General features: G+C 43.0%; 1 protein-coding gene across 4 annotated transcripts in view; it reads right to left on the bottom strand.

Annotated features, from left to right (window-relative positions):
* LOC108701254 (semaphorin-5B) overlaps nucleotides 1-19,300 on the bottom strand; it is a 116,455-nt gene that overhangs the window by 29,944 nt on the left and 67,211 nt on the right. For all 4 annotated transcript variants that reach the window (XM_041577360.1, XM_018235617.2, XM_018235618.2 and 1 more), the window contains 7 exons: nucleotides 15,129-15,191; nucleotides 9,981-10,079; nucleotides 9,422-9,635; nucleotides 8,855-9,140; nucleotides 7,882-8,017; nucleotides 7,473-7,680; nucleotides 6,765-6,972 (listed from right to left, as the gene is read on the bottom strand). In XM_041577360.1, the coding sequence (XP_041433294.1) occupies nucleotides 6,765-6,972; nucleotides 7,473-7,680; nucleotides 7,882-8,017; nucleotides 8,855-9,140; nucleotides 9,422-9,635; nucleotides 9,981-10,079; nucleotides 15,129-15,191 (1,214 nt within the window). The remainder of the gene's footprint in view (nucleotides 1-6,764; nucleotides 6,973-7,472; nucleotides 7,681-7,881; nucleotides 8,018-8,854; nucleotides 9,141-9,421; nucleotides 9,636-9,980; nucleotides 10,080-15,128; nucleotides 15,192-19,300) is intronic.

Genomic DNA, 19,300 nt, shown 5'->3' with positions numbered 1-19,300 from the left:
TCAGTCTTAGGGGAACACCCAATATTAAATGAAAAGACAGAGAGATACCATTCTGTACGACGCGCACTTCAGCAGGAAGAGTCCCTAAGTTTTCTCATAGCCTGTACAGAGAGATACCATAAAATTATAGCAGCATAGGTATCCCCTGTACTAAGCACAATTCAGCAGGAACAGCACCCTAGGTTTGCTCATAGCCTGTACAGTGGGATACCATAAAATGATAGCAGCATAGGTATCCCCTGTACTAAGCACAATTCAGCAGGAACAGCCCCCTAGGTTTGCTCATAGCCTGTACAGAAAGATACCATATGGGAGAATTGGTATTTCACTGTACTAAGCACAATTCAGCACGATGTGTTCCTTGTATTGGCCATTAGCTTGTACAGAGCAGTGTCAGAGGCACAGACAGATGAGATTTGCACTTAGTGGCTCTGGGGGCCCGGGGGAAGCTCCATCACTCTCATGACAAGAGAAATAACATTGAGACTTCAGCTAAACTGCAGCCATCTGTCAGACTGACAATCCTAGGCACTTTCAGCTGGCCCCTGGGGAGGGGCCCCGGGGACCAGTAAAATGAAAGTCAGGTTCAACATTCATTTTTGTTTAGGCCACGCCCACAAGTTGTCCTGGCCACTCCCATGTATGACTAGCCCCACTCAATCAGCCAAATCCCGATACTCGCACCTTTTCTGGAGCTGGATAAGAGTTTCCCCTGCTGGTGTGCTTATATGCACTTTATGATTGTGCCTAGTGAATTGCATGCGGTGGGGGACAAAATGTGCACAGTTCACTACCCAGTAAGAATCTTCTCTTACCTTCACCATAAAGATTTGCACCAGTTTGCAGCATATGCACATTACACTGGCATTCTGGGAAAGAATGTTGTTTTGTTATATATAAAAAAACAGAGGCTTGTACACATTTTTTCCACTTTGGGCTTAAAGTTAATTATTTTCTGGTATTTATATAGCGATGACAGCTGACAGCATTTCTGCAGCACTTAACAGAGATCATACATCATTCATATCAGTCCCTGCCCCAGTGGTTCCTATCACATTCATACACTGTCTCCATCTTGACCTACTGTCTCCATCTTGTCCTGCTGACTCCTTTTGGCCCTACTGTCTCCATCTTGTCCTACTGTCTCCATCTTGCCCTGCTGTCTCCATCTTGACCTACTGTCTCCATCTTGTCCTGTTGTTTCCATCTTGTCCTACTGTCTTCATCTTGCCCTACTGTCTCCATCTTGCCCTACTCTTTCTATTTTCAACTTGGAAGCTCATGGTATTTTCTGCGATCCTGTACAATAAATGGATGTATACATTGATACAAGAGGTAAAAAGGGCCCTGCCCAAAAGAGTTTACAATCTAAATATGTAGGTCTCAGTTCTGTGCCCCTGTAATGTTTTCCATTGTAAGTGTGCACCACAGGGGTAGGTTTTTTTCAGTCACTATCAGTAATCACTGACTACAGAAATCTGTCTCTTTTGCCATCACATGAATCATTTTCCAGGTTTTAACTGGTTCTCCCTCGACAAGCAAATACATTATCAGTTTAGCCTAAATCTTTTGCCTACCATTCACTGCCGTCTCTCATCAAACATGAAGCTGCCACATTCTCCCTGAGTCACAGCTCAGTGTCAGGCCTGACTTGCAGCTCATTCTCCCTTTACACATTTCCACGACAAAGCTGTCAGGTCACCAGGTTTCTTCAGTGCTGCCCAGTCTAATGCTCTGCACTGCCTTCTGCTAGGGTTGCCATCTGGCCAGTATTTTACCGGCCTGGCCGATAAAAATGATGCTTGAGGCCAATGTTATTAATAGGAAAAAAGGCAAAAATATAGGAAGGCAGGTATTTTTTTCCAGAAAAGGTGGCAACCCTACCTTCTGCCTATCATTATGCTCTGTGACCTGTCATATGTACTGAATACAGTCAGGCAGTGCAGGGAAATTTTCCTGCCCATGATTCCTTGCAACTACTTAGCCATAGATGAACTATAACGCCCAGGATCCAATCCAAACCCCTTTGTCCATCTCCCACCAATAGATTGTAAGCTCAGGTTTGGAAAGTAGCCAGAACTGCACCCTGGGTCCCAATTGCCCACCCCCAATAGCAGCCATATATGAAATCTGCATGCTGCATGTTTGTAGTATTCTGTAAGAACACATGGCTGCTTAAAATTGAGTGAAGTATGCACCGATAATTACTAATGCAGTATTATACTGCAATTAAAGGGATGAGGTGACAGGGGCCCCAAGATTAAGCATAGATAATTTTCAGCACTACAATTTGCCTTTTAGCATCATATGACATGGGATAAGTGAATATTCCACTCTCCTTTTGCCTAATTATAGCTTAATGACATATTTTATTGTTTCAGATAGGGCCCGTGGGTGCACTGGGAGATTACATTGCTGGGGAAGGTGCCAGACAATGAACCAGGAACAGTATCAGCAATAAAATAGGGATTAGTCAACCCCTGAAAAAGGCTCAGAGCCTCCTCTCCTCCTCCCTAAAGAAAGGTTTATTAAAACCAGAGATTAAGATTGGCTCCTTCCCCATCCAATCAACTCAACCGTGATTCTGAATATTCCGAAGAGATGATAACACGTAAGTAAAACTGAAATAATCTTTATCTTGTGAAGTCATCATGGGTTGTGATGATCTCACTATGTATGGCCCTAAGCACAAAGCAGACTCACAATGCACTGCTACAGAACTGCTCAAGGGCCCTGTAGAGACCTACAAGCCGGGACCAATACACTTTCTGCAGCGACACAAAACAAAGGGGCATTTTCTTTACAAACGAGGCGCGTTTCTTCTCTTCCTGAAACACGAGACATTGAATTAAAAGCACATTGCGAGGTCCTGCCACCAATGACAAGGCATAGGATAGCGGATATATCTCTGTGCCAATTACCAGCAGGATTCAGCCTTAAGAAAAGGAGCTTTATATCAAGCACGGGGATTAAGGCACAAGCTCTCCCCCTTCCATATCCAGAGCAAATAGAGGCCCCTGAGCGGTCGGGGCTCCGTGTGAACGCACACATTATAGAGATAAGCACAGAGATATTGAAATAATGGGATTTATTCAGGGAAACGGACAATATGAGTCGGGGGACCAGGCAACGAGTGTCTGAAGGCTCTGGTACTGGGAACAGAGAGTATGGGGGTAATCCCAAAAGTGGTGTTAAACTGACACCACAAAATCGTTCAAGGACAAATTCAAATTGTCAAATATGTTTTCCTCAAAAAGGAAAGCAATTTCACCAGTTTATTCAAAATTAAACTTTAAAAACAGAAAAACTTACACCAAATTCAACTTGTATTCAAGATTTGTAATAAGAAATCTGCTACTTGAATGACAAAGTGTAAAAAATCACTTTATTACAATACAGATTAACTCCAATGATATTTCTTACTCCAATTTCAGTTTACTCCCCTTTTATGAAACCCCGCCCTTATCCCACTCCAGGTCACTTTATTGATAGCTCAGGGCAACAAACAATTTTGAATTAGTAACTTAAAACAGTACCATGTTGCCCTACTGTGTCCATGTTGTCTTACTGTCCTCATATTGTCCTATTGTTTCTCTCTTGTCCTACTGTCTCCATCTTGCCCTACTGTCTCCTCCTTGTCCTACTGTTTCCATCTTTCCCTAATGTCTCAATCCTGTTCTTCTGTGTTCATCTTGCCCTACTGTCTTTGTCTTGTCCTACTGTCTCCATATTGTCCTACTATCCCTATTTTGTCCTACTCTCCCCAGCGTCAGACTGGGGGGCCCAGGGCCCACCGGCCTGCAGGCTCAGGGGCCCCCCAGACCATCCTCTGGGCCCCCCAGTCGCAAAGTCCTCTGTCTCTGCACTCCTCCCCTTCTGCAGACGCACCTCTCTCTCTAGCGCGTGTGTGCGCCCCTCTTTCTAGCACGCATCAGTGTCAGGGAGGTAAGGAGAGGGAGTTGCAGGGAGCAGGTCTGGGCCGGCGGGCCCACTGGGTTTTTACCCGGTGTCCTGCCAGCCCAGTCTGACCCTGACTGTTCCCATTTTGGCGAGACAGATCAGTTTCAGATCATTCACAGAATCCCAAACCCGAATAACCCTCACCCAGGGCTCTGGAGTCGGTAAATAAATCCTTCAACTCGGACTCCTTGTTTAATGTTACTCTGACTCCTCTGTTTTTAAAGGGACAGTAACACCAAAAACTGAAAGTGTGAAAAGTATGTACTGTTTGCTCTGCACTGGTAAAACTAGCATGTTTGCTTCAGAAAGACTACTGTAGTTTAAATGAGTGCTGTTCAGTTTCTGTGGTAGCCAGGGCCAAATTTTTTTCTGGCTTACATGGTCGAGGGCCAATAATGGAAGTCAGTGTTGACCACTCCCTGTTTTATAGCCACACCCACTTTAAACCACACCCATGTTACTACAAGAACGTTAAAGACCGTGTCAACATTAATGGTAGGTGCTCAATGCAGGGATTTCACTCATCGCTCATATGTGAAAAATTTAAGTCATATGACAACATACCCTTAATTCTATATGCCTCCTTCTCCCCGTGGATAACACAGCACCCCCCCCCCACCCCAGCACACGGTTAAACACCTTAGGGCCCCTAACAACAATTTCCAAATGCTAACAAATCCCCAGAACAAGCCCTACCAAGCTCATGCCATAAAGGTAGCATAGTGCAGGCAGAGTATGGAACACACAGGAAGCATAGGCACCCAAAGTATGGTACACACAGGGAGCATAGGCCAAGCAGAGTATGGCACACACAGGGAGCATAGGTCAGGCAGAGTATCGCACGCTCAGGCAGAGTAGGACAGGCATAGTGTGGCACACACAAGGAGCATAGGGCAGGCAGAGTAAGGCACACACAAGAACATAGGGCAGGCAGAGTATGGCACACACAAAGAACATAGGGCAGGTAGAGTATGGCGCACAGACACGTAGCATAGTGCAGGCAGAGTATGGCACACACAGGGAGCATAGAGCAGGCAGAGTATGGCGCACACACAGGGAGCATAGGGCAGGCAGAATACAGCAGGAGACAGGGAAACCTATCAGGACCACTCTAAGATGAACAGTTCATACTGTGCTAAATACACTGACACAATGCTGGTGCCCCTCCAGCAGTTTGTATGAGGTACAGGTGAACAATGTGGGCAGTTTCAGTCTGGGTCTGAGGTGAACTGTACAGGGTTTTAGGGGTGTGAACAATAGAGATGTAGCAGGGCAATGAGTGAACAATGCAGGTTTTTAAAGTCTGCATTTGAGGTATAATCAACACAGGGGCCAATTAATCTCAGAACTGATACTTTTTAAAGCTTACACAAGGAAAGCAGGCAGACTTTCATGTGGGGGGCCACACAAGGGGGGTCGCATGCCGCCAGTTGGACAGCACTGGTTTAAATGAACAAGCTGCTGTGTAGCCATGGGGGCAGCCATTCAGCTGGAAAAAAGGCACAGTTTACACAGCACATAACAGATAAGATCTGTCCAATACAATTGTGCTTTATCTGTTTTTTGTTATGTAATCTGTGCAAACACAGCTTTTACAGGTGCATGCTAACAGTATATTATATGTTAATTACTTTAAAGAGCTTTTTTAATTCAATGCTTTTTTTAAGTAAAATAATGTTGGTGCTACTGTTCCTTCAATATACTAATGTATTATCCATGTTGATTGCAAAAAGTTAAGTACACAACATACATGGCATTTTAACACTACCAAAGCTCAAAAATATAAACCACATCCTTTGGTAATTCTAAACCAAAATCAAAGTGAAACTACATAAACCAAAAACAATTGGAAAACCTAAAACAATTTGTATTTTAATTGAACCTGGCATATAAATGTAGAATAGCTGTTAAATACAATCCAAGATTAACTAAAGTATTGTTCTTAGAAACATAATTGCTTCTGACATATCCTCTTTCATAGAAGCTCTTAAATCTGATTTGATTGTTTTAAGTGCTTGTATTTAAAGGGATACTGTCATGGGAAAAAATTTTTTTTTCAAAATGAATCAGTTAATAGTGCTGCTCCAGCAGAATTCTGCACTGAAATCCATTTCTCAAAAGAGCAAACAGATTTTTTTATATTCAATTTTTAAATCTGACACGGGGCTAGACATTTTGTCAATTTCCCAGCTGCCCCATGTCATGTGACTTGTGCCTGCACTTCAGGAGAGTAATGCTTTTTGGCAGGCTGCTGTTTCTCCTTCTCAATGTAACTGAAGGAGTCTCAGTGGGACATGGGTTTTTACGATTGAGTGTTGTTCTTAGATCTACCAGGCAGCTGTTATCTTGTGTTAGGGAGCTGTTATCTGGTTACCTTCCCATTGTTCTTTTGTTTGGCTGCTGGGGGGAAAAGGGAGGGGGTGATAATCACTCCAACTTGCAGTACAGCAGTAAAGAGTGATTGAAGTTTATCAGAGCACAAGTCACATGACATGGGGCAGCTGGGAAATTGACAAAATGTCTAGCCCCATGTCAGATTTCAAAATTGAATATAAAAAAATCTGTTTGCTCTTTTGAGAAATGGATTTCAGTGCAGAATTCTGCTGGAGCAGCACTATTAACTGATTCATTTTGAAAAAAAATTTTTTTCCCATGACAGTATCCCTTTAAAGTTATTAGACGTCCTTACATTTTTGACGACCCTGACTCCAGATACCCAGAATTGCTTCCAACTTCGTAACTTCACAGCTCTGCCCTCACCCAGTGCAACATTTTTCGTGTGAATGTGTCAGGCCTCCACTCACCCTTCTGTCCTGTAGATAGAGCACCTTTCCAGTGGCACCTTCAAGACTCCATTGTTCAGCCCCACAAACAGGGATCTGTTGCTGTGCAAGATCTGAAGGCTTCGGACTGGCTCCTGTTGCCCAGCAGGCAGAATGTGCATCTCCTCCAGGTAGCAGCTGCGCAGGCTCCGGTTGGCGGTGGAGAGGGCCTTAAGAATGGTTCCATGCTCTGCAACAAAAGCACACACAACTGCCTTAATTTCCTGTTTCCTACAGTTCCCTATTGTCTAGATGCCCTGAAGATACATGATTCATTCAACAACACCCAGCAAACACAACAGCTAAGGACTAAGAGTTGTACATCAGTAGTAGATGCTGGGTGGTAGGTTGGTCACCCCTAGTTTAACTATTTTTCTCTTACATTGAGGGTCTCAATCCTGTGCCCCCTGGGGTATAAAGATTTCATGTCAATACTCTCGATCTAACTCATCAACCATTAGTGCTCTAGGGTGTTAAAGTCCAACAACAGCTGGCCTACTATGTGCAGCAGCCACTATGCTAGCTGAAAACTATAGAGCAGCAGACATGCTCTCATAACCTAAAACCAGGCAGATTTCCTTGAAATGTTGAAGATAATCTTGTGAACCTGGAAGAGAACTACTTGGAAAGTGTTGCTCCTGTCATTTAACTGCAAATTATCTACCCCATAGCAGGGAGTGAGTTACTTACCTGTGCCAATATACATGACATGATAGAGGGTGTCTTTGCCCTGGACAATATCCACCACCAACTTGGAAAATCTCACACTGTCCTGTGTCACCAGTGGATCCACAGACACCGGCTGTACCACATCATTCATAAGGAAGAGACGCTGGGCATCCTGAAGGCTCCTCTCCGTTAGGTTCTCGTTGGGGCTGTCATCGTTCAGAATGCCACACTGTGTAAGGGATGGACGGTACACAGGAATAAGAAGGAGAGAAACCATATAATGATATAATAATTATAATATAATAATAAAAATGATATAAGGGATTTGGAGAATTTAGCAGTCAGGTATAGGTCCCAGGAAGGTGCTTGAGCTACAGAGAAGACAAGTATGTACGTATAAAGTGACTTACTAAGGGATCCTGACACTCACCTGAAAGTTGGGTATTGGGTTAATGGTTGGCAGCCAAGCAGATCTGGGGTTTTCCTGGTACCGGAAAGGCCCATTGAAAGCCTGAGTGATGGCACTGAGGTTGAAGGCACAGATTGCGGAGGCTGCTATGCTATTCCTATAGAACAAAGCACAAGAGAGACACATTCGTTTCAGGAGGAAATTCGAACAAAAGGAGACACACGTGGTGTGTGTGTGGTGTTGAGCCACTTGTTCCATGCTTCCTGCCACAAACACCCCAACTATATAACCAGCAGACTCCCGTTACCAACATTACCACTTAAATCAGACTGTAAGCTCCTTGGCAAAGATCCTCTCTGTAATAAACACAAAGAGCTTACATTCTGAGCTGCATATACAACTGCACAGCTGAGAAGGGGTCTGTGTGTGAGTTTCTACACAACTGCCTGAGTAATGAAAAATCTCTAATTAAGGTAATTAACAACCCCCCTTCATTCCTGTCCCTACCTCAAATGAAGCGTCGGTTTCTATCGTTCCTTACAGCCTGGGTGCTGCTGCAATAAATTCCTGGGTGCCCTGACAGCGCCTGGAATTTACAGGACACCTTCTAATTACCTGTTCTATTAAATTGATTGCTATAATGCCAGAATAGCAACACGGGCATCGGACGCACACCGCTCAGCTTTTTGTTTTCTCTCCTACAAATGTTTCTTTTTGTCAGTTCTCGGTTGGTTTTTTCGCCGGCCCCTGAAATAACCATGGCAACTGCCACTGACATGCTGTGCTAAAAAACTAGAAGCCATTTTTTGCTCCTGGGGAGGGTAATTTGCAGAGCTGCTTAAGCAGCAAACGTTAAGGGTAGACTGATAGTACACAAGGTAAGTTAAATACACTTTAAATTCGCTGTGAGTTATCGGGAAGGCCCTGGTTACAGTGAAGGTTCAGGATGCCCCTAGTTAGAGCTGGGGGTGTCAGTAGTACAAAACAGACTCACACATTTGTGGTGAACACGCCGTAGATTAGATCTTGCTCGGGTAGAAGGAAGGTGCTCTGCAGTTCATTATAGTAAAAAGGAATCTCCCCAGGGCGGGAGCAGTTCAACCGTGCCTTCATGAAAGTAGTCCAGGTGTCCTCCAGCAGAAATCGCCCCCCATAGTCATTCTTACAGACCCTCGCTACCCGGGAGTAAACAGTCTTTCCACAGTCATGCTCCACTGCGTTCTCGCGGAAAAAAAAATAGGTGAAAATCCCAATATCATAGGCGGCCACAAAGTTGGGCTCTGGGGAGAAAGAAGGGGATACAGTGATATTAGGGTAGTGAGACATTGTTAGCTGGTACCTAAATAATGAACCCAAAGGCAAAGAAAACTGGTTGAATTTGGGCTTATGATACTGTAAATCAGCCAATTGTAGCCTCTTTAGGATAGTCTAGTTTCATATTAATATTATTATAATAATACTGGTAGCAGCATGTAGCACGGCAGTTCCCACCAAGTAAACACGAATACAGTATATAAGAATTATTGTGCCCACCCCTGGCAAGTGACAACCTCCCACTCACCATTCAGCCATTTGGAGTTGTACTGTGCAGTGCGCAGTGGGGGGACACTTCCCAAGCTACGGTAGATAACAGGGTCCCGACCCGAGAAATCAATAACCGTGGCTGCATAAAGCTCCCCCCGTGTTGTCATCACCGCTGTCGAGTTGTGCCGGGGGTCGTACGGACAGCGTGCCACTCCATTTATCTTCTCAATCACCTTGCTCAGGTTCCCCACCTACATCCAGAAAGCAGAGGGTTAGCACAGGGAACAGGAAGAGGAGTGAAATACCGACTGTTCATCTGTTTTTTGGGGAATTTCTTCAAATCTGACAAGTTTAAAGGCTCCTTTCTCTCTGCTGCCGTGTAACTCCTCATCTCGGAAATTTATTCTAGGTTCTTCCGATGATTGATGGATAATGATGAAGCTAAAACTCCTCAATCATCTTCTATATGTGTGTGTTTGTGTATGTGGCTGTCCAGCTGATTAACAGACCTGGAGGAGAACTGACTTCTGCTACATTGTTTCAAAAGTCAGAACCAGTGAACATAAATAGAATATTTTACTATGATATAACAGTACCTGGCGGCTGGTGCACACCGGAGAAAAGGCGTTGGTTCCGCAGGTAAACACTCGCTTCCCGCTCACTATCAGGACACGCACATAGTTTTGACACTCTTCCTGAAACAGAAATAGGTGCCCATCATGTGATTCACTCATGGGAAGGAAATACTGTTGCACATTACTGGGAGAAATTAGAATATTTCTCATGTTCACATGTCATAAATACACTGTAAGCTGATCAATATGGACACAGGTGGCTTTAATGAAATCTAAGTCTAAGCCAAGCCAATAAATTCCCTACAACGCAAAGCACATGGGTATTATACATGCAACTGGCACTGTATTTATCCTGCCGTGTGTTTTGGGTTATTATATATGGAACTGGCACTGTATTTATCCATGCCATGTGCCTTTGGGCATTATACATGAATCTGGCACTGTATTTATGCTGCCAGTTGCTGTAGGATATAAATACTCTATTACACTGAGGATATTCACATACATTGAATATTTTACAAATGATTGTTGAGATAATTACAGGTTGGCAAATCAAGCCCTTGTTGTTTGCTTGTTTGGTTTTGATATCACTTCCTGACACCCTGCACATTTGAAGTAATGGGGTCCCAAGGCATTGAGAGCCCTGGAAACTGAGAGCAACTATTGGTAGGGACACCCCATCCCTCCTAGTAAAATGCCAAGCAGACTACTTGGCACATCACTGTGACACGCACCCAGGGTGCTTTAGCCCAAAATAGTCATATAATAATGGGCCCTGAACGCACAGCCGTGAACGTCACAGGCTTTTTCTTGTGTAAATGCTCATTAGCAGCATAATTGAGCTGAAATGATTCGCTTGATTCTTTGACATCGTATTGAGGGGGTGTGTGGGGCGGGGAGGGGGGCAAAATTATCCGCCATCAGAATATGCAGACTTCATTCAATTGGAGGAACAAAACTCATTAAAAGAAACATTATCCTGAAGGCGCGTTCTCTGAATCGTCGTGATTTACAAATCAGCTGTGACCCGCGGCGAATGCGTTTCCCTACTCTGATAAAAATTTCCTGTGCTGTTTTGCTCCCTTCTTAGTAATTTTATTGTCAGACTGAGCTGTGTTATTACATCCCACTCCCACCCGCCCTCCCCTCAGCCTCACGTTTGTACAATTCACAATGAAATGGGAAATTATTAGATTTCTGACTCACCAGTAACGACATCAACACAAAACAGCCAAAAATAATTTCTTCCTACTGGGGCCAAACCTAGGGACACAGCCCTGGAAATGAATATGCTTTGATTGATTCTCTCACAGGGGCATAGATGCTTTCTGATCTCCATTGTAAGTAGCAGTCATGTCCTGCTTTATGGCTGAGATTCTAGCTATCTGTATAACAGAGCATTCTGTCACAGTGGCACAGATCTTATCTGATTACCATTGTAAGCAACAGTCCTGTATCATGTAGCCCTGGTGAATAGGTGAGTTCCAAGATAAGAAAGCTATGTGAAGGAAAAAGCAAACCACCTTAAATTCATAAATCTATCCAGTAAGAGAACTTGTCCCAATCAAATTTTGAATGTATATTTAACCAAACTGATTCCATTCAGGCCTAGTGCATATATAATTGGGTCAGACAGAAGAACATTTGAGAGGGCATTGTCTCATAAAATAAAAACAACTGTTTATTGAAACATTAAAAACAATTGGCTGAAGTGTAATGGACACCTAACCTGTTTCGGGAACACCCCTTAATCAGCCTATGATTAAGGGGTGTTCCTAAAACTCGTTAGGTGCCATTACGCTCGTCTGGCCTGGAGTTACGTAGTGGAGGAGCTGTACATGATAGCAGGCACACCGAATCCTCTGCAGTCCATCTGGGACAATTTGTGAAGAGAGTCAGGATGAGTCTTTGTTGAATTGTTTCTACCATATATAATTGGGTGACTGACACATTGAGGTTGTTTTATCCTTTCAGGCGGTAACTTTCATATCTAACCCAACACCTGTCTGTGGCCCAATAGAGGTGGATTTATAATTAGAAGCATGGGAATCACACCCCAATGTTGCTTTGGGTAGTAGATATGTGGCTGAGCCCAGGGCATAGAAAGAAGGATGCAGAGCTGTTGAGTCTGAAACAATTTTGGGTATCTGGAGTCAAAATCAGTGTGACCAAATAGGTACTGACTACAACTACTAACTTTAAATAACACTGAAAATAACCAAATCAGATTTAAGAGCTGATATAAAGGAGACTATGTCAGAAGCAATTATGTTTATAAGAACAATACTTTAGTTAATTTGGGATTATATTCAACAGCTATTCTACAGCTATATGCCAGGTTCAATTACAAGATAAATTAGTCTAGGTTTTCCAATTGTGTTTAGTTTATGTAGTTTAACTTTGATTTTACTTTAGCATTACCAAAGCATGTGGTTTATGTGGTTATAAACGGTGAGTTCTGATGTCATTTCTGTCACATGACTCACTAAAACTTGTGTATTATAATAAATAAAGTACCCCCAGTTGCAAAATATGAGGATATTAGAAGTTACCTTGAAGTTCCATGACCTATATAAAAACAGGTGTGTTTTTATATGGTCATGAAACTCCTCGTTAACTTATAATATCCTTATATTTTACAAAAGAGGGGTACTTTATTCACTATACAATGTACTATTAGCATGCACTGGTAAAAACTGTGTGTTTGCTTCAGAAAGACTAGTATAGTATATATAAACAAGCAGCTGTGTAGCCATGGGGGCAGCCATTCAAGCTGGAAAAAAGGAGAAAATACACAGGTTACATAGCACATAACAGATAAGCCCTGCCCAATACAATTATGTTATGTGCTATGTAACCTGTACCTTTTCTCCTTTTTTCCAGCTTGAATGGCTATCCTCATGGTTTTACTAGTGAAGAGCAACAGTACATTATATTTTAATTACTTTGATACATTTTCAGTTTTTTAGTCTTCCTGTTCTATTAAAAAAGTGTCTGGGTTGTAGTTGGAGTCGGAGGTACCATAAACTGAGGAGTCGGAGTGGAAGGATTTATGTACCAACTCTACAGCAAATGATCAGAAGAACAGTCTTGCAAGACATGTGGGAAGGGTCGACCTTTTATAAAGATGACTATAGCATTAAAGACAACGTAATCCAGCTTATACTGCACAATTGCATGGCATCTTCTGGGCTCATTTGCAAGAGAACACCATAGAAAATGTGAGGCTCTGTGCTGCGCACCAGCTCTTTACAAATGACTCTCTAACAAGTGCAGACAAAATAGCTAGTTGCTCTCATTGGGACCCTGAGTTCTAAATCACAGAAGCTGTAACATCTCTCGCTGAACAGAACTCTCTGTTATTAACTACACGAGAAGGTGCCAGCGTTTCTTACATTCAGACACAAATTAAAGCAAATGTGCCCTGCAGAAATGCCAAGCGCTGGCAGGGAGAGGAGGAGGGGGCAGGGATATTGGCTAAGGCTTAGTGGCACTGGAAACAACCTTTTATTATTGTAAAAAAATTCTCATCTGAGCTCCTTTTCCCTAACATCCCTTTAAAGGGGAACTATCGCGAAAATAAAAATTTAATATAAGCTTCAGCATACTTAAATAAGAAACCTTCTAAATGAAACCAAATTAATACTCTGCATCTTTTCTGAACTAAACAAGTTTATCTTCACTATCCCTCTCTCAGCATCTGTTACTCTTCATTCTCTCTTCATGCAGGAGTTGGGTGTCAGAAGTTATATTAGATTTTTATTTTCGCGATAGTTCCCCTTTAATTTCCAAAAGCCTATTTACAGCAATGACATCATAGCGCAGCTGGATGACACCATCTCTCATAGCAAAACCATCATAGGCTCACTTGGCTCTCAGAGGCCCACATACTCTTGCATCTTGTACCTTTACCTCTTGCTTTTACTGTGCTAAAACTCCCAGCATTCCCAGCAAGAAATCCTTCCCCCCAGATTAAGAAAATGGAACACTTTGCAATGACGTTTTGGAAGACACTAAACGTGGCTGCACTTTAGAATCTCGTTGTTCTGGCGTCATTGTCCTGTTATTGTCCCCATCTCAGATTCCTTATCTCCCAGCACTAATGTCCTTGTCTCTATTACTAATCCTTTTATATATATATATATATATATATATATATATATATATATATATATATATATATATATATATATATATATACATTTAATCAGCATTTTATAGGGAGGTTAACCCCTCCTGTGCCACAAGCACAATTTGTAGCAAATCTCATTCTGTAGCAAATCTCATCATTCTCAGGTTCTGCAGCAGCAGAGTAATTATACAAGGAAATACTCAGCAGATGAACGAAGATAAAGGGAGATGGTTCAGCCTATTGCTAAGGGCACCTCTATGTAACCTTGTAAAAAGTCACATTTTCCCAACTCAGCCAGAGCCACATACAAATTAAATCTACTGTACAGAGCAAGAGAAATGCCCTATAATATGGTAGATTCCTTATATGCAACCTCTAGGTATGTATTGGGATTATGACTGCATTGGGGGGAATGGGAAGGGGCAATTTTTGAAGCAAGCTAGTTCAGAAAAAGCTCTAAAGTTATAGGTAGAAAGAGTGGTGGGATAGCAGAAAGAGATGGAGACAGTAGGGCATGTCGATGACAGTAGGACAAGATAGAGAAAGTAGGGCAAAATAAAGACAGCTTGGTAAAATGGTACATGGTAAAATGGCAATAGTAGGACACAATAGAGACAGTAGGACAAAATAACAAAAGTAGGTGACAGTAGAGCAAAAAAGAGATAGTCACACTGTCACACACAGGGTCACACTGATAATAGTAGGGCATGATGGAGACAGTAGAGCAAGATGGGAGACAGTAGAGCAAGACAGAGACAAGACAGTAGGGCATGCTAGAGACAAAAGGGGAAGATGGAGATGGAGTGTGCCAAGAGCAAGCAACTGTAGTAACATATGGAAACAGTTAGGCAAAATAGGGGCAATGCGGTACATTGATGACAGTATGGCAAGATGGAAACAGGAGAGCAAGATTAAGGTAAAAATAGTGACAGTATAGCACATCAACAGTAGGGCAAAATGGTAATAGCAAGGCAATCAATTGTCATGTCCACAGTACACTGTGTGAGTTCAGGGTTTGGGGATCAATTGTATTTTACCTCCGTTTTGCCTTTGCTTTGACACGATCTCTGGGTGTCTTCATCTGAACTCCATTCTGTTGCCTGAAACATAACAGTAAGGGTCAGACAAAGATCACAAGATGACATTAATTAAAAGCTTTCTGTTACTTATAATTAAATGCAACCATAAAGGTTAAGGGAAGGACCCAAGCAGGGGTGGCAGGATTCAGGGCAAAAAAAGGCTGTCCAATATATTGCACTCTGCTGTTGAACAATATATTGCACATGCATAATACGTAAGGCGTGCAGTGTACATTGCTCCTGAACCAGTGCAGCTTGCAATCTAATTTCTCAGAAATAAGGCTCATTGTTTTCTTGAAGCCAATAACCATGGCAGAGGAATGAAAGGGGCAATACACAAAGGACTCTGGTCAGCATCAAACTCAAGGCTCCAGCACTGACAGACAGAAATAGCTGTTAGGCCATTTATTTCAGTCAACAGGGATATCCTATGAGAACAATAATATGCCTTTAATATGCTCCTGATTTCCATTGTTTCAGAAGCTAAACCGAGTGCAGGTGCCATATGCACAGGGACTGGATCTTTGTGATGTGGAGGGAATGTCAGCTTCATGGGCACAACCAATGTAATAAATAATGTCTCATACTATTCTAAAGCTCTGGCCCAAACCCTCAACAGATGGAGAATTTGGCAGATCCATGTTACAGATCAGGCAGAGTCAATTGGGGGGGGGGGGGTTTAGTGGAAGCAGGGGTGGGAAAATAACTAAGGATACTAAGGGTAACTATCCCCAGCTGCAAACAATTGAATATCCTGTATTTATAAAGCGTCAACATAGAACGCAGCACTGGTTATAAGGGAAATCAGGAGCTCATTTATAATGAAATTCAGAATATTCTGCAATGTACTGTGTAATGTTTTGCCAAAATCCATGTAATGAATATACATCTGATGTGAAATTGTTTTAGTTTCCCTTTAGGAAACAATTGAAGGCACAACATGAAACAGGTTTCCCTATAAGTTTAATACCCCATAATGAACTTGGAGCTCATTTTGGGGAGGGTGTGAGTAGATAAACTACTTTCTTAAGAACCAAATATGCATTGAGCAGTTATTCATATTCAATCCAGCACTCTGGGGTGGCAGCAGGGGCTTTTACAAGAATCCGAGAGCCCATTGCTGTCTTTGTGGAGGATTAATTTGACCTTGTTTATCAGTATGGCGTCACCGTTCATTCCTCTGCAGTCTCTGTACAAGTGCGGGATGCCTTTCTGCATAACCCCCACCTATAGATAAATAGGACCCCCATAACCTTTGCTCACTGGATTAGTCCCTGCTGATGGATGTGACTGGGGCTCCCAAAGAACTGAGTACACACTATATATCCGGCCATTGTAAGACACAAAGGGGCCCGATGAACAGGCCCATATTCAGCACACAATCAATTTACTATGCTGCCAATGGGCATTGTACACTCTGCTAAAAGGCAAATGGCTTAGGGGCTGCACATGGCATTCCTTTACATTGTAGCATCTTCAGAAGCCAAGCACAAGGGTGAGGGTGGGGGCAGGGGCAGATGAATCTGCCTTTTGCTTTGGTTCATTCATGTGGAAGGGAGAGAATGAGAGAATTTGGGAAGGGAAAATCTATCAGGTGGGGTTGGTGAGTGGGGGAATCTATACTAGCCTAAAAGAGGAGACACCAGAGGTGACCTGCTGAATGTTTTTATTTATAGCCACACTCCAGTAAGGATGGGAATGTGTCCATATCACTTTATACTGTATATTAATCAGATATGGAAGAGAAAATGCTATAAAACAAGGGAGCAATGCTACATATTCTGCCAGACTCCACATTTCTTTGCATGAGATTTCCTCATTCGAGCTTCTGATGGAGTGACGTATTGGTCACGAAACGCGTCAAGCTAAATTCTCCCTGCCCGCTTGTATATACTGTTTTAAGGATTCCATTAAAGTTTATTGATTTTATCCAACTACCTGGCTCCACCGTATTTGATATCCTTCCGGATGCTCATACCTCCAACGTGAAGTGCCTGCTCTGACATGAGATTTCCTCATCAGAGCCAAAAAATAACAACAGATAATTGCACAGGAGTCTGAGGGAAAGTGCCCACAGCACTAGGGTATACTGTATATGGGGATCAGTACAGTCCCCAGTACAGGGAATATGGCTGCGCCTAGTTATGGGTTCAGGTACCGGAACAATTTGGTAGCTGATACACTGTATATATATATATATATATATATATATATATATAAAAACTAGAAACTCTGACAGACGTGTAGTTGTTCCTGCTGTTGATGTTACTGTAGGATTGGACATTACCCAGAGACTAGAGAAGCCTGTTCCCACTCAGCCTATATACAGTAGTTCTTATGGGGGATGAGGGATATATCAAATTTGTGTCCAAGTGGAGAAACACTGGGATTTTTATCTGGTACCCATTTTTCTGCAAATATAAAGGGGTGAAAACTCCCAGAATATTCCTGCTTGGTGCTCTGAGACACTGCAGCTGGAAATACCACAAAATCAGGCTTGCTCATTCTCAGAACTCACCAGCTGTTTCCATGAAAGACAAATACCATTTCTAAGGGGGGATCAGCGCTGAGTGTACAGGTATCACATGTCTGTCCAGGTGAGCTCAGGGTCACTCGGTTAATCAGCCAGGGGCCACATGCACAGAGCTAATCCCCCTTCTTATCCAGCTCCTGACTGAGCTCAGCACTGGTACATGTTCCCATAATCTCAGTAACAGGCAGGGTCTCATACTCTACTGGTACAGGCTCCCATAACCCCAGTAACAGGCAGAGTCTCATACTTTACTGGTAGAGCTCCCATAATCCCAGTAACAGACAGGATCTCATAATCTATTTCAGGATCCACATTTCAATGCCTTATTTACCATTTCCATGGGTGCAGAAGACGAAGTCCTAAGAGCTGCAAAATTTTAAGTGTAAGGTGCAAAATGCAGTGCTTTAAGGCAGATGGCATTGCCATAACAAGGTGGTAAGGAGAGGCCTGTCCAGCACTTTATAGCCCCTGATGTTCTGTAATCTGAATGACATGAAAAAAAAGTAGCCATTTCTAAGATGCCCACTTGGTGTCCTACTGTCTTTGTTTTGTCCTACAGTCTCCATCTTGTCCTACTGTCTCCATTTTGTCCTACATCTCCCTTTTGTCCTACTGTCTTCACCTTGTCCTACTGTCTCCAATTTGCACTACTGTCTCCATCTTGCCCTACTGTGTTCATCTGGTCCTTTTGCTTCCATCATGCTGTACTGTATTTATCTTGTCCTCCTGTCTCCTATCTTGCCCTGTCTCAGACTTGCCCCACTCTCTCAACTCTTTCTGATACAACTCAGGGCCGGAACTAGGGGTAGTTCCAGCCCTGAGAATATAATAGGGTATATGATGCCAGTAATGAAAGCTGTCTATTTCCCATTTGTTCTGCAGCAAACTATGGGTCAGACAAAATCACACCTGATGGAGGAATGTTATATACAAACTGTCAGTCAAGGCAAGACCCTATGGCCTCTATTTGTTTGGCTGCCAGCAATTATTTGCCCAGGAAACACTGATAGGTGTCTGAAATAAACAGCTACACGTTGCTGAGATCTTTAGATAAAACAGGGATTCTTCAGGGTCTGCATTTCTCACTTTGGGTCATCTCCCTTAAAAAAGTAAATGCATGCAATATCAATATTCAGCATGGTAAATTCAGTGGAGTAACTACCGGGGGAGCTGGGGGTGCAATTGGGCCTGCACCCCCTCAGGACCCCCCGACAGCCTGTGCGACACAAATTCCGGGCAGTTCTGGGCTGATTCCCAGGCGTTTCCCGGTGTACGGAGGGGGGCGGGGGGCCCGGCTGCGCGTCCCGCGCCAGGGCCCGTCCCCCTCTAGTTACCTTACTGGGTAAATTAGCTGTCACTTTAAATGCATTCTACAGTCTGCACTGGCTACTGTCCAATAGTAATGAGGATGCTGGTGACAACTTCGATGCCGGCAACATTTGACGCCCATTAAAATCAATGGTCGTCCTTTAATCGTCACCGGCATCTACATTGTCGCCAGCGTTGGAACTGTCGCCAGCGTCAAATATGCTGCAAATTCGCTAATTTATTAGCTGGCGGTGAAACGTGGAAATTCGCTGTGAATTCACGGCTGTCG

The sequence above is a fragment of the Xenopus laevis genome, chromosome 9_10L (assembly GCF_017654675.1).
Source record: "Xenopus laevis strain J_2021 chromosome 9_10L, Xenopus_laevis_v10.1, whole genome shotgun sequence".
NCBI classification, from domain to species: domain Eukaryota; kingdom Metazoa; phylum Chordata; class Amphibia; order Anura; family Pipidae; genus Xenopus; species Xenopus laevis.
This window is presented reverse-complemented; position numbering and strand designations above follow the sequence as displayed.